At 45.0% G+C, this 13,422-nt stretch overlaps 1 protein-coding gene across 1 annotated transcript in view; it reads left to right on the forward strand.

Annotated features, from left to right (window-relative positions):
* Positions 1-13,422, forward strand: part of ABCA12 (ATP binding cassette subfamily A member 12) — a 90,057-nt gene that overhangs the window by 56,973 nt on the left and 19,662 nt on the right. The window contains exons 30-39 of the mRNA XM_067298732.1: positions 549-767; positions 1,407-1,603; positions 2,003-2,163; positions 4,451-4,675; positions 6,165-6,303; positions 7,684-7,936; positions 9,189-9,275; positions 10,460-10,553; positions 12,087-12,214; positions 13,327-13,414. Coding sequence (XP_067154833.1) covers positions 549-767; positions 1,407-1,603; positions 2,003-2,163; positions 4,451-4,675; positions 6,165-6,303; positions 7,684-7,936; positions 9,189-9,275; positions 10,460-10,553; positions 12,087-12,214; positions 13,327-13,414 — 1,591 coding nt within the window. The remainder of the gene's footprint in view (positions 1-548; positions 768-1,406; positions 1,604-2,002; positions 2,164-4,450; positions 4,676-6,164; positions 6,304-7,683; positions 7,937-9,188; positions 9,276-10,459; positions 10,554-12,086; positions 12,215-13,326; positions 13,415-13,422) is intronic.

Genomic DNA, 13,422 nt, shown 5'->3' on the forward strand with positions numbered 1-13,422 from the left:
GTCCTCCCCCATTTCTTGCTAATAATGGCAGTGAAATCAGATTTCTGTGCTCTGATGTGGTTAGCAAGATGAGATGTGGTTTTCAAGCTCTGATGTGGTTAGCAATATAAAGCTGTCTGGATACTGCAGCCAAACCTCAAAGAATGAAGAGTAACTGCATTATATGAATTTCCAGTGATTAAATTGGAATCTGAGGGGATTCATGTGTATTGAGGTATGGGATATGCACAGTGGTCTGACTTGGGAAGGGGAAGATTGATGGAGATAAAAGTACACGTTAAAAGTAGCCAGAGTTCAGTGTGTGATCTCGGTACTTCCCCTTGCGTTCTCGCAGAGGTGGAGGAGGATGCCCTTTGATGATGGCCAGCCACCACTCTGCCAAAGCATTGGCAGACACCAGAATAAGCTGTATTCAGTGGTCTCGAGCTGTAAGGAGCGTGATGGTGATGTAGGGAAACTTTTCAAGTGATGATGGGTACAAGGCCATGAAAGATTTCTTGTGGCTTTCTCCTTTTTTACTTCCTTTTCTATTTATTTTTCCCTTTCAGATCTATTTTGACTGGGCTGTTTCCTACATCATCAGGTACTATCTTTGTTTATGGCAAAGACATCAAGACTGACCAGGAAGTTATCAGGAAGAACATGGGTGTGTGTATGCAACACAACGTGCTGTTCAATTACCTCACCACGAAGGAGCACCTGCTGCTCTATGGGTACATCAAAGTCCCTCACTGGAGTAAAGAGGAGCTTCTCCAAGAAGTGAAAAGGTATAAAAATAGCAGGGTTGGAGAAGGGAGAGGGCTGCCAAAATTACTCATTGTGCGGTGGTGCCGTTGCCACTGCAAAGCTCAGATGCATGATTTTGAGCTCTGCTGTGTGCCCAGCTTAGAGTCCAAGTAATGGAGAAGGCCTGACTAGAGGAATATATTGAGTGTTGAAATCTGTGGCTGTAAGAAAACAAGCTCTCTTCTCCAGGGGGTTTACAAGCTTCTGTGGCAATTCTTTGGAGATGAATTACAGGCCTAAGGTCTGGGTCCTTGCTTCTTTACAATTTTCCCCAGAAAGAGATTTAATCAACCAGTCAGATGATGCCAGCTTTATTGGTTCTGCAAAGAAGTGACGCAGCCAGACCATCACAGGGAATTTGGATCTTGATGTTCTCAGTTCATGAGGTTGAGCCTTTAACCTTGGCTTGTCAGAAAACACCCTAAAAAATGTTAAAAATAAAATCCCAGTGGCTGAGCTGCAGGGTGAATCATCTCTCAGCACTGTGACCATTCAGCAGAGCAGTCCACATCTGAGCAGTTTTTCATCTGCAGTTATGTTGTATGCTGTTTTCAGATTACCTGCTTTTAAAATATTCCTGATGTGCAACCTTTGGGGGTTGTTTTTTCTTTGTTTTCAAGGACTTTGAAGGAGACTGGACTATATGGCCATCGTCATAAACTAACTGGTTCCCTGTCCGGGGGGATGAAGAGGAAGTTGTCTATAGCTATTGCCCTCCTGGGTGGATCAAGGGTTGTGATATTGGATGAACCAACCACGGGGGTGGATCCATGCTCTCGGAGGAGTATTTGGGAAATTATCTCCAAGAATAAAAAAGGTACTGTGATGAGACAAGATGCCACCCAGTGGCAAAGGCGATGTGTGTCACTTTTGAAAATAAGACATCAGTGGCTTTGAACTCTGAGTTTTGGAGACCACAGAGAATTAACTGGGGGGAACTGGGACTTTGCAGATTCCTCTGGGGAAATCCTGGGTTCTTCTTGTAAATTCAGAGTGTCATTGGAAATGTAGGTTTGCCATAATAGGCAGATTATGTTATGCTGACTTTCAGTTTCTCTGCTGCTGCCGTTTGTCCAGTTTTACTATTAATTCCAAAAGAGTGCTGTGTATTTTCACCTGATACTCTGCGTCCTCCAATTCAGTGCAGCTTTCACCTGTCTCGCATCATTATGTGTGCTTATTCTGTGCTGGCTAACATCAGCTCTGTGTTTTCCAGGCAGAACCATTATTCTCTCAACGCATCACTTGGATGAAGCGGAAGTTCTAAGTGACCGAATTGCCTTCCTAGAGCACGGCGGGCTCAAATGCTGTGGGTCACCGTTCTATCTCAAGGAAACATTTGGTGATGGATACCACCTGACTCTCACCAAAAAGAAGGTTTGTGTAAGAAGGTTTATGTGAGAATGTATAGAAGTTTGTGTACGAAGGTTTGTGTCAGAGTTCATCCCAAATTTTCAGACTCAAATGAAGATAAATGTTTGTTTTTATGATAGACATCTTGGGTGGGAAGCCTAGTCAGTTGTGTGACAGGAAGGAAAGAGACAAGTTACAGTGTCCCACAGAAATAAAGCGTGTTGCAGAAGGTTCATCTCAGCCTCACATTCCTGTTGTGGAATGGGTGTTCCAGTGTAATTTCACTTTTGTGGAATAACTTCTCTATGTGACCACTTTGTTCCAGGATGAAAGCGTGTGGACCAGGGCTAGAATAATCTGTTTTGGAACAGTGTGTTGTGACAAGAAAAAGGCAGTGTGGGCTGCAAGTGAGCTCTGCTTGCTGCATGAGAGTTGAAGGCTGAGCAGGAATTGAAGGGCTAGGCAGATGTTCCTCCAATGCCGTGAGTGGGGAAAAGAGTGTCATTGCTCTTTTTGGCTGCCAAAAGCACAGAAAACCTCTGGGAATGTTTGCCTGCTATTTCTCAGTTGGTTTGCTTTCTGGTTTCATAGACAGTAAGACAAGCCCTGAAGAGAGAGCTTTAAAAATGACTACTGGGAGCTTTATTGCCTTTCTCTGACTGGTACAGTGAGGCAGCAGCACCCACATGTGCTTAGTTTTGGGTGACCCGTAGGAGGAAGCACTCTTAGTATCATTAGAAGACCCAAGTGAAAGTCAGTGGGAGGTTTTTTTAGATTTTGAGTTGAACATTTTTTGGCCATGGAGGTTCAAGAATATGCCGGACTGTTTCCCTCAGCTGTCCTTTTTCCATATGGCCCAGCCACTGAGACACTCGGGGTTAGGATGTGCTCTGCTCTCCGGCTTGTTCTGCCTGCCCTGTGGGTATTCACCCACTTATTTCTAAATAAGTTTCCTTCAGAAAGACAGGCTATATGGATCATTCCCCCAGACTTGGGAGACTTAGCTTCAGCCCCTCCGCACAAAGCATTGCTGCTCTAAAAGAGGAGGCAGAGCTCTGAACCTGAGCCACACGCCAGGTGAGCGATGCAGTCCTTTTCATCCTCTCTTCCCTGCTGGGCCTTAGCTTCCTTTCGGTGTCCTGTGAGTATGGCCGCCCCAGCAGGCACTGCTGGGGGGAGAGGCAGAGATCTGCCTGGTTTGCAGACCCACTTTGCGCTAAGCTAGAGCTCTCAGCCCCTTGATCTCCGAGGGGGACCGTCAGGGCTTGTTCAGGGATGCAGGCACTTACGGCTGTCAGCGGGAGCTGAGTGACAGGTCTGAAGATGGCAGCGGGACCTAAGTGGTTGTGTTAGATGCAGAGAGGCACCAAAGAACTCCTGAAGGTCTGGATGTGTGAACACTGCTTCTCGGAGAGATGCTAACAGAGCGTGTCATCCCCACTTCCCCTCAAAGCAGAGGGAGGCTCTCCAGCAAGGCCACCGCACCAGCCCCTTTGGTCCTCTGGAAGCAGGAACATCAGTGTGCTGCTTTGTGAGGAAGGAACAGGGTCTCACTGAGGGTTAAAGGCGAGGCCACGTGCACAATGTGTAGTCAAGAGTGCAGGGAAATAAAGCCAACAGGCAAGTCTGTAGATGGTGTGTCACCTGAGGCAAAATGCTCTGCTGCGTGCAAGGAGGGGGGAACTCTGATCTTGTTATTATTTATTATGGTACCATTTGTAGACCCAGCACATAGTCTCATGTGCAGATACAGAGAGAAATCACCCTCTCTTCCAAATTGCTGGCAGTATAGATAGAGAAAATTAAAAAAAAGGACCCATGTGCAAACCCCATTTTTAATTGGAGAAAGAGTGTGCTTGTGTTGGCAGCCAAGTGCAGGTGTCAGCTCTCTGTCGTAGCAAGGCTATTCCTCTGTCTTACTATAAGCTTTCCAGCAGGTGCAAAGAAGTCAATTCAGCCCAATCCCAGCACCTCTGCAGACAGAGGGAGCCCAGCCATGAACGTGCAAGTCTGGATGGACCCCAGCTGCACACAACACGGTCCCCAAAGTACCCAGAACTCAGCTTTTCCTTAGCAGTGTGGAGCCTGAGAAAATCTGTACCACGTCTTGGCATTAAACCTCCTGTGTCTCCTTCGAGGGACACAAACCTGATTTTGTCTCTCTGATGTTTAAACTGAAGTGTTGCATGCGTGGACTGAGAGACCACCTACATGGTTATGCTGTGAGACAGGATTTCAGCTGAATCCTGCAGTTGGAAGCTCAACCCTGTAGCCCTCTCACTGACCACAGAGTGTTTTTCTCCTTTTTCAGAACATGATAGAGGAGTGTGACACGGCAGCAGTGACTTCCCTGATCCAGTCACACCTCTCAGAGGCTTATCTCAAGGAGGATATTGGTGGAGAGCTTGTGTACGTGCTTCCACCCTTCAAGTCAGCAGTCTCTGGGGCCTACCAGGCACTTCTCAGAGCCCTTGATACCAGTTTGAATGATCTCCACCTTGGTTGCTATGGGATTTCAAACACAACCGTGGAAGAGGTATGAGCTCAGGATCCACTCAATTTAATGAAATGCTGTGGAGATCGACTTCACAGCAGTGTGTAACTCTGTTTTCTGGGCTAGATGGTGGCATACTTTGGATGTGAGAGTTGCGGGCAGGGAAGATGTGGTTTGGTTGGCTCATTGTTTGTGTTACGTTTATAAAAACCTTATGAATGTGTAGATGTATATATAAATCTATACATATATTCATGCATATAGTGTAACCCTGTCTCACCTTGCTAAGTGCTTTTTAGCATTTTACCCAGAAAATAAGATGCTGGAGTTAGCCTGCAGAGAGAGGGGAATGGTGAACTTCTGTTTGAATTGTGCTGTGTGAATTGTGTTTGAATTCAAGAATTTGGGTTTTATCTGCAAACACGATCAGCAGGGAGGGAGTTAGCAAACAGTCTAAATGATAAACTTCTGTGTGAATGCTGTATTGTACAAGTGAGTGATTTGTTGCGTCTCAGGGTAATTCTTGCTGACTGGCTGCTCAATCTGAGAGGTGGTCTTGCTTCTGCTCCTAATTAGGAATGTTTTTCCCAGTGGAAGAATGGAAAGAGTCAATTCTTTGGGGAGTGGTAGATGCTGGTGTAAGGACCACACTCATCCTTGTGCCTGTTCAGAGTCTAATGTGACTGATTCTAGCAAGCATACCTTCTTATCACAAACCCCTTTCTGACCACAGGGAATCTCTTGTCAAATAAACACAAACATTTAGCTACGCCAGAAACAAGAAAGGAGCTTTCAGTGATGAGCACTGTTCATGTCTTCCAGAAAGGAGGCAGGGAGTCTGTCTCTCCGCTCTGCCCAGAATTTCTTGCCTATTTTGGGTGCTTTCCCAAGGCAGCAAGAGCACAAATTGTACTGTACGTGCTACGTGTAACTTGGGTGCCTTTTGTGCATGCTTAGCCACTTTGCCAGTGTGCTCCCACGTGCAAACCCCCTGAGTGCGTGCAGTCGCAGTGTGGAAGCAGTCCGGATTGTCAGAGGTGAGGGAGGAAAATACCCAGGGAGATAAACCCACTTGTTTCGTCACCAGTGATGTGCCGTGTGGGGAGAGCCACCTGTTTATTACTTCTCACCGTGTGGGTGTGGGAGGAGTAGAGTTATCGAGGGCCTGAGCTGAAATCTAGCTTCACTTACTCCTACTCATTAGTCATGGTAACAAATGGTATTAGGGTAAGGTAAGTCAGAGGTAGCTGCAAAGTTTTTGGTTTCTACAGCTGCAGCAGGGGAAAGAGAAACAGGAGCTGAGAAGGAGCTGGACAAAAGGGGTAAAGACCCTTTTGCTTCTTACAGAAATTTTATACAGAAAAAAAGAGCATTTCTCTGTCAGAGTATAAAGGAAACAACTGCCCCAACAACTGCAGCTGCAGAGTAGGAATAGGGGCTACAGAAGTGTGTAGGAGAGTGGATTCTGATTATCATTTCAGTAAATGGAGTCATTTGGACCAGTCTTCCTTTATGTTTTCTTGCTCCATAGGTGTTTCTCAATCTGACAAAAGAACTAGGGAAGGACCAGCAAGAAGATGCTGAATTGTCCCAACAGCTGCCTGGATCCAGTGGTCAAACTGGCAGTGACGAAATGTCTGTGAGCACAGATACCTTCACGGAAAGAGACGGTACTGATTTACCTCCAGGTTTTATTCCAGATTTGGCCGAGATGCAAACAGTGACAAATGTACTGATTCAGGCTCCATTGTCCTCTTTCTTTGCTGAAGACCAAGTTTCACCCAACCAGGAATCATGAAACAGTAAATCAATGAAAGTACAGTGCTCGACAGTTGTTTAGATCCACTGGTTTGGAACAGTCTGAATCACAGAATAAATTACAGAGGGGTTCTGTTTGCATCCACCTTCCTTTAAATTGATTCAGGTTTTAATCTAATCAAATACAGTGTGTGGGTGAAAGAGCAAATGTATACCTCTGAAAGTAATTGCTGTAATTGCTGTAGAGGATTAATTCCATACAATTAGCACAATTTGAGAGAAACTTTGTGGAATCCCCTTAGTCCGCGGCAAAGGCAGCAGAGCTCTGAGCTGGGTCCTCTTCCCTGATTTTTGCTTTGTCCCAGCCGTTCCAATATGGTCAACAGCTCAAAGGGCCAGACAGTGGGGTAAGATCAGGTTCAGACGAGTGTCAAGCTTTACCGGTGTGTCTCAGGGACTGAGGGCTGCAGAAGGTAGCACTGCCTAAAAATGAGCAAATAGCTGGCTGCATCTCCTTTCTCACAGAATAGAAACATATTTTTACTTATGATTTTTTACTTATCATTTATAGATTGGGAAGCAGCCAAGGGACAACACAGAGGTATTTTCACACTCACTTCTCACAGCTGACCTGCGCTTTAAATGTGCAGCACCATAAACAGTAACTCAAATGTGTAGAGAAGTGTTTTATGTCTCCCCTAATGAGAGCTCTGAAGATGATTTGCTTCGTGTTGTATTACATAGATGAATATTTCATAAAGAAGAATGGGTTGCACAGGGTTTGGCTCTGTCTTTAGTATGCCCCAACCTTGTCCATGCAAACGATTGATTAGTTTGTGCCTTGTTTTCTTGTTTCAAAATGAATTCTGTTATTGATTTGTGTCTGAGGACCTGCTTTCTAAATGATGAGAATTTTCAGTTTGCAAATATAAAAGAATAATATGTTTCCCTGGTAAGCTACAGCTGGGTAGGTAGGAGGTAGATGACTTGTTGCATCTGGAAGTCTGTGTTCCTCTTGCAAGATGTCAGAACACATAAGCTACGCACACATATTTGAAATCAAGCAGAAAATCGGTGTTACTTGGGCACATGACTCTGGAGCCAAAACCTGAGTTCTGTCCTAGGTCTGACACTGTTGCACACTTGCATATGTTCCAACTTTGTAGTTTTGATTTTCCATCTGTAAAGGAGAGCAGGAAGCTAAACTTAGCTATGGGAGTACTCTAACCTTTGGTTCCCTGCATTTCACAAGTGCTGATCCTTGACAAAATGCATTTTTCTTCTGTACCCAGATCAGCTTCTGATTAGATCGAAAAGCCTGAAGGGTTTGCCATTGCTGCTCAAGAAGACATTGGCTATGTTCATTAAGAGGTTCCACCACACTCGCCGGGATGTCAGAGGCTTTATTGCTCAGGTCATCCTCCCAGTCCTCTTTGTGATGGCTGCCATGGGACTTGGGACGCTGAGAACTAAGGAGACTGAATATCCAGAACTGATTCTTTCCCCCTCCTTGTATGGCACATCTGACCAGGCAGACTTTTTTGGGTGAGTGGTATTCTTTCTGATCGTTGCACCTATTGGTTTATAAAGATCCAGTTGTACCATCAGGCTTATTTCTAAGCAAATCCAGTGGAAAAGTGTTATGCAGATAACCATGTAATGATAAAATCCTGTTCCTAGTGGGTCTCTTGGGAAGATGGCTTTGCTCAGCCCAGCAGAGAGCTTTAGAAAAGCAACCTCTCTGTTGGAATGAACTGTGAAATATGTGAGAAATACTGTGTTTGCTTTTGGAGACCTCTGGCCCTGTGGCAGCCATTTTCCCCCAAAAGGATTTTTTTTAATATGTAATCTCTTCCTCTAATTAGAAATGTAAGCGCCCACATCAGTTGGCTCCAAAATTAAAGTCTGGGATCAAATTCTATCTGTCTGGTGAACTGTCTGCATCACCCTCCCCTCTGCCAATAAAGGACATGCTCTCCTGCCCAGGCCTTGCTTGTCCAGGGCATGCAGTCATTTGAAGGGCTTGCACTTTTTCAGTGTCATTAAAACTTCACCGCTGAATGATTTCATTGTGCTTAAAAAAAGCATTTACCAAAGTAGTATAATTTGTATCATTCTGATTTCATGATGTCAAATCCTGTCTTTCTGCAGTAGTTCTCAGCTTTAAGTCACAAGTATAAAACTTAGCTTAAACATCATTACAAATCATGCACGTCCACTCTAAGGTATTTTCCCCCAGGACTGCTTATTCCTTTCTGCTTCAGTAAGGCTAGGTGGGAGAAGGAGCCAGAACCACTTGTCTCTTTGAGTTCTCTATTTCTCCTGATGGGTGATTGCTAGAGAGCTGGATTGGAAGGGAGAAGCACCTTTGAATGACCTAGAACACATGGACTTCATGGCCTACAGCACATGGACTTCACAGATGTGAGAGCTGATTGAGACAAGAGTGGAACTAGTGCTAGTCCTACATCGCCCTGAAAATTGCAGTAGATGGTTGTCCCTGGGAACAGAATTTTGATTGTCCAAAAGTGCATCAAGATCTTGTTTAGCTCTGGAGGCAACAAAGCGCTGGAGTAGGTGTGCAGCTCTAAGCAGAGAGCAGTTCTTTTAAACCTGCATGGATGCCCTAATGTGTTGTATGTTCTTAAATTGTTTGCAGGGTTTGCACCTAACATAATAATTTATTTAGCATCCTAGATAAATCCTGTTTCATTCAGGCACAGTTTTCCTCTGCTCAATGGTAGTAGAAGTACCTTGAACATTTCTCTCTCTTTTTTTTTCTTTTGTTAAATCTTAGGAATTTTAATGAAACCACAGATGCTTTAGTTGCTTCGATGCTTTCTTTCCCTGGAACAGATAACACATGCATGAATGAAAGCAACTCGTAAGTAGTTCTTGGTCTTCCATTTAAATTCCTGATCTGCAAGAGGAACTGCCCTAACATTAATAGCCATCAGACCTTAATAACAGTCTTTGATCATCTATGGTATTTTCATATGTTGGTGCCACATGCAGAGAAAAAGTATCTTCTGCCTGTCTTCAGATGGACTTGCATCCCCCTGAGATGTTTGGAAATTCCAGACTCAGCTCACTGAGGAGATGTCTAACCATCCTTTTACAGGCAGGAGCAAGCTTGCTCTGCTCGCAGGCTGACCTGGGGGGATGCAAATCAGTCCTGAACCAGGAGCTGCATAGTTGCAGTCGGTGCAAAGTAGACCTCAGCCCTGCCGAGGGTCTGCCCGGCTTCTGTTTAGTTTGCAGTGAATGCTCATATCTGCCAGTGCAAGACTAAATATCTTTGAAGACAGTAAATCATACTACACTTTAAGGCTGAAGTTGGGACTTCCACACAGTCCCAGCTCCTTGACACCAGTGACTTTGTTTGCCTGCAGAAGTATTCACCACTGCAAGTGGACTCCTTGACTACTCTGAGTAGTAAAGGAGCAGCTTGGTGGTGACAGGATGCCAGGACCAGAGCAGGCTATTCTCATACACAGGAAGCAGTCCTTCCCTTGCCAATAACCCGCTTGTAGCACTGAACCCACCCAGAAAGTTGGCGGCATAGCTGTTTTTATCTACATCTAGAAGCTGTGCCATAAGGGCTGGTTGCCTAGGGCTCTGCAGATACGTTTTCAAGAAATCGGTAGTAAACCCTGGGCAGACCTGCATGCAAATGTTTATACTAACTAGACACAACTTCTGAACCATCACAGAACTCCCTGATTACTGCAGTGAGAGTAGCCCCTAGTTTTGAACTGTAAGATGATTTTGGCCTTTGCATGCTAACTCCTTACGCTCTCTGCTGTGGGAGTCAGGCAGTGTCTCGGTTCTTGCTGATCAGCTGAACAAATCCAGGCACGGAGAGCAGTAGTGAGGGCTGTCTGCTGGGAGCCACTGAACTCAGTGGGAGGAAGGATATTCTCTGGAGCACCCAGGGCTGACAGAAAGGTCTGCTCTTCTGCTTAAGTTATGCACTGCCATCCTTGCTGTCATTAAACGTGACAGCCATTAGTGTCATTGGCACACCTGAACATAGAGAACCTCAGGGGAAAATGTGCTCGCTTTCAGACGGTGTTTAACTGAGGACATGCTTGGCCAGTGGATTACCAGTGGAAATGAAAGAGCTAAGTATTCTGCCTGCAACTGCACGGATGGCATCCAGGTAACTGAATAAACTCAGAGGAGACAGAATGAACATGGGGCATTGGGAGGCCTTGCAGGGTGTGTGTGGTTTTGTGGGCCGGCACAATACTAAGGGGAACTCCGGTGTTCAGATTTGTCTCTTTTATGGCCTTGTTGGTTTTGTACCCTGACTAACCACTGACTGCATCAGTTTGGGGGAAGGAAGGAAACACCATCCTCAGAAGAATCACGTGCTAATATATCTATCTGCCTAGCTCCTCTTGGTGGGAGAAGGTTTAGTAGTGTTTTTGACTGTTGTGTGATTGTCCCATTTAGCAGAGGTGAGCATGTATTCAAGAGGAAAATTGCATTTTATACAGCACTGTCATTGTATGAAAGCACAGCTATTATTGCTGTTTGCTCTTCAGAATTTAACTTTACACAAAGTGTAGATCCATCTGCTTTTACTCTGCTCAGTATTATAAATAGCGATGATTAATAGTAATAATTTGCATTACAGTGGTACATACAGAACCAGATATGGGCCCTGCTGAGCTTAGTGTCTTTATATGCGCTTAAGGTGAAGGCAGATTCTGCCCCAAGGACCTTACAGTTTAATGTGTTGAGCTTGGAGTCCAGCTGACCTCCCTTCAGTGCTGTTCACCAGTCTTCAGCTTTTTCCAGTAGGAAATAAGACCCAAGGCACAGTGTGATGCTATTTGTAAGATAAAGCATGTACTTAGTTGAATGTTCCTAGTCATTCCTTAAAATGCAGCTATTTTATGCAGTTTTCTGGACATAGTCTTAATTTCGCATCATTAAAAGTACGGCATCATTTTTCCAGTAAGTCAGGATAATATTTGAAGCTGATTCCCACCTCCAGAAGGCACAGGCAGGTGTTCCTCAGCATGAGAGAAGCTATTTTTTCTATTCTGATGCAAAGTTATGAACAGATACATGATGGGGAGGCTAAGGTTGCTGTTATGTATGAGCTGAAAGAAGCAGCGAGCATGCTGTCTGATAGGACGTTTCAACCTTATGAAGCTGTTGATACAAGTTTGACCCTCAGCATGTTAAATTACATATTTGGGACTAACCCAAGGTTTCTCTGCAGCTCTGGACAATATTCCCAAAGACTGACAATACAGCAAAAGCATACAGTGTGGCTGCTAATGAATGGAAGATAAGAGTTTGAGGTTGCTGCTCTGTGAGTTGTTTTGCCCTCTGCCATTGTCTGTGCAGTCACTCTGAGGCTCTGATAAACAGGACGGGTCTGAATTCAGCAAAAATCTTCCTACCTAGCACCAAGCACATTTCAAGGTCTCACCGTTGTCAGTAGAATTGAAGTGTAGATTCAAGGTGTCTTTGTAAGCACCTTGCTAAACGTGTTCGGTTCAGCACACAAGGATGTATGCTGGGTGTCTCAGCACCCTGATTCGCAGATCACTAGCTTCTGCAGGAATCAGTCCCAGGACCAGAATGTAGTCACTGCCTGCTCTCAATCTTGTTCTGAAATACCAAGTTTTAACTAAAATGATGACACAAATGATTTTGTTCATTTGTTTCCTCTCAGACATGTCCACCGACGGACTACTCTCCCCCTCACAGAAGAACCTTCTCCACGCGGACGCTTTATAACCTCACAGGGCACAATGTGGAGACCTACATTCTGGCAACTGCCAAAGACTTCCTGCAAAAACGGTGCAGCATCAGTCTCCGATCCCTCTCCTCTGAATTGTTTTGGGGGCAGCAGCTTCTCATACATATAATTCCATTATATGGTATTCCAGTTAACCAGCTATTTTGTACTGCTGTCTTGCACTACTGATGGCTGGAAGTAGAAGGAGGTTTGGGGGTCAGTACTGGGGGTATTATCCCCTTTCCCTCTTCCTGCCCCAGATTGTGGCAGCTTCTACTGTGCTTTAAGAGGTGACAATGCAGGAAGGGGAATAGAAGGGCCTCCCTGCTTGTGGTTTCTGTGAATCTGATGAAAGGAGGTAAAATGTACTGCGATGACAGAGTTATAGGTAAAAGTTCTTGCAAGTGCTCTGCTTCATCATAGCAGAGATAGCCTAGGGATAACTTGTCAGGCACCTGATAGGCTGATGGCTGCATCTGCAGACAAGCCTTTGTCTGGCTCAGAAATATTAAAAAAGAGGAAGATCTGACACAGCCTGTCCTGAAGTAAACCCTAGGGAGAGATTTTCATCAAAGTTTGGTTGTCTGAAGTCTCAGTGTGTGCTTCACTTCAACAAGTGCATCCATTCCAGTGAAGCTAGAAGTTGAGTGTTTTCTTGTGCCAAGGAACACAAGAAAAAACAGAGCTATAAGGGTATCCTGACTCTGCAACAGAGAGCTGCACAATGTGCCTGGAGCAGACAAATCCTGCCATTAAGGTAGTCAAGGAATGTGTTCATCTGTCCACTGATTTCAGCTAAGCTGCTCATCTTCTTGGAAAATGCACTCATCTTATTCCAGTGTGGTAGCCAAGCAGGTTAGGAGTCTGCGTGGCTCCAAAGTGTTTTTCAGATAGAGGCTCTCAGCACAGGTTTGTGACAGAGCTGCCAAGTTTCTGTTTCCCTTTTTTCCCACAAAAGGGTTCCTGCAGTAGTGTTGGCTGGGCCTCACAGCACATACTGCCACAAGCTCTTTTCTTCCGTATTGTCTCTTTTAAGTCAAGCTAGGATTAATTGGGGTGACAGGGGCATGCACTACATGAGCTCCTCAGCAGAGCCCATGCTAATTGACACCAGCCAAGGCTTTAACACTTCCAGATGAGGGTAATAACATATTTCCCTTTGGTTTCCACTCAGGTATGGTGGCTGGAGCTTCGGGCTGCCTTTGACAGCAGATCTCCAGTTTGATATCAGACCTGTGCCCCCCAACAGGACGTTGACTAAGGTAACTAA

This window comes from Apteryx mantelli, chromosome 6 (genome assembly GCF_036417845.1).
Source record: "Apteryx mantelli isolate bAptMan1 chromosome 6, bAptMan1.hap1, whole genome shotgun sequence".
In the NCBI taxonomy this organism is placed as follows: Eukaryota; Metazoa; Chordata; class Aves; order Apterygiformes; family Apterygidae; genus Apteryx; species Apteryx mantelli.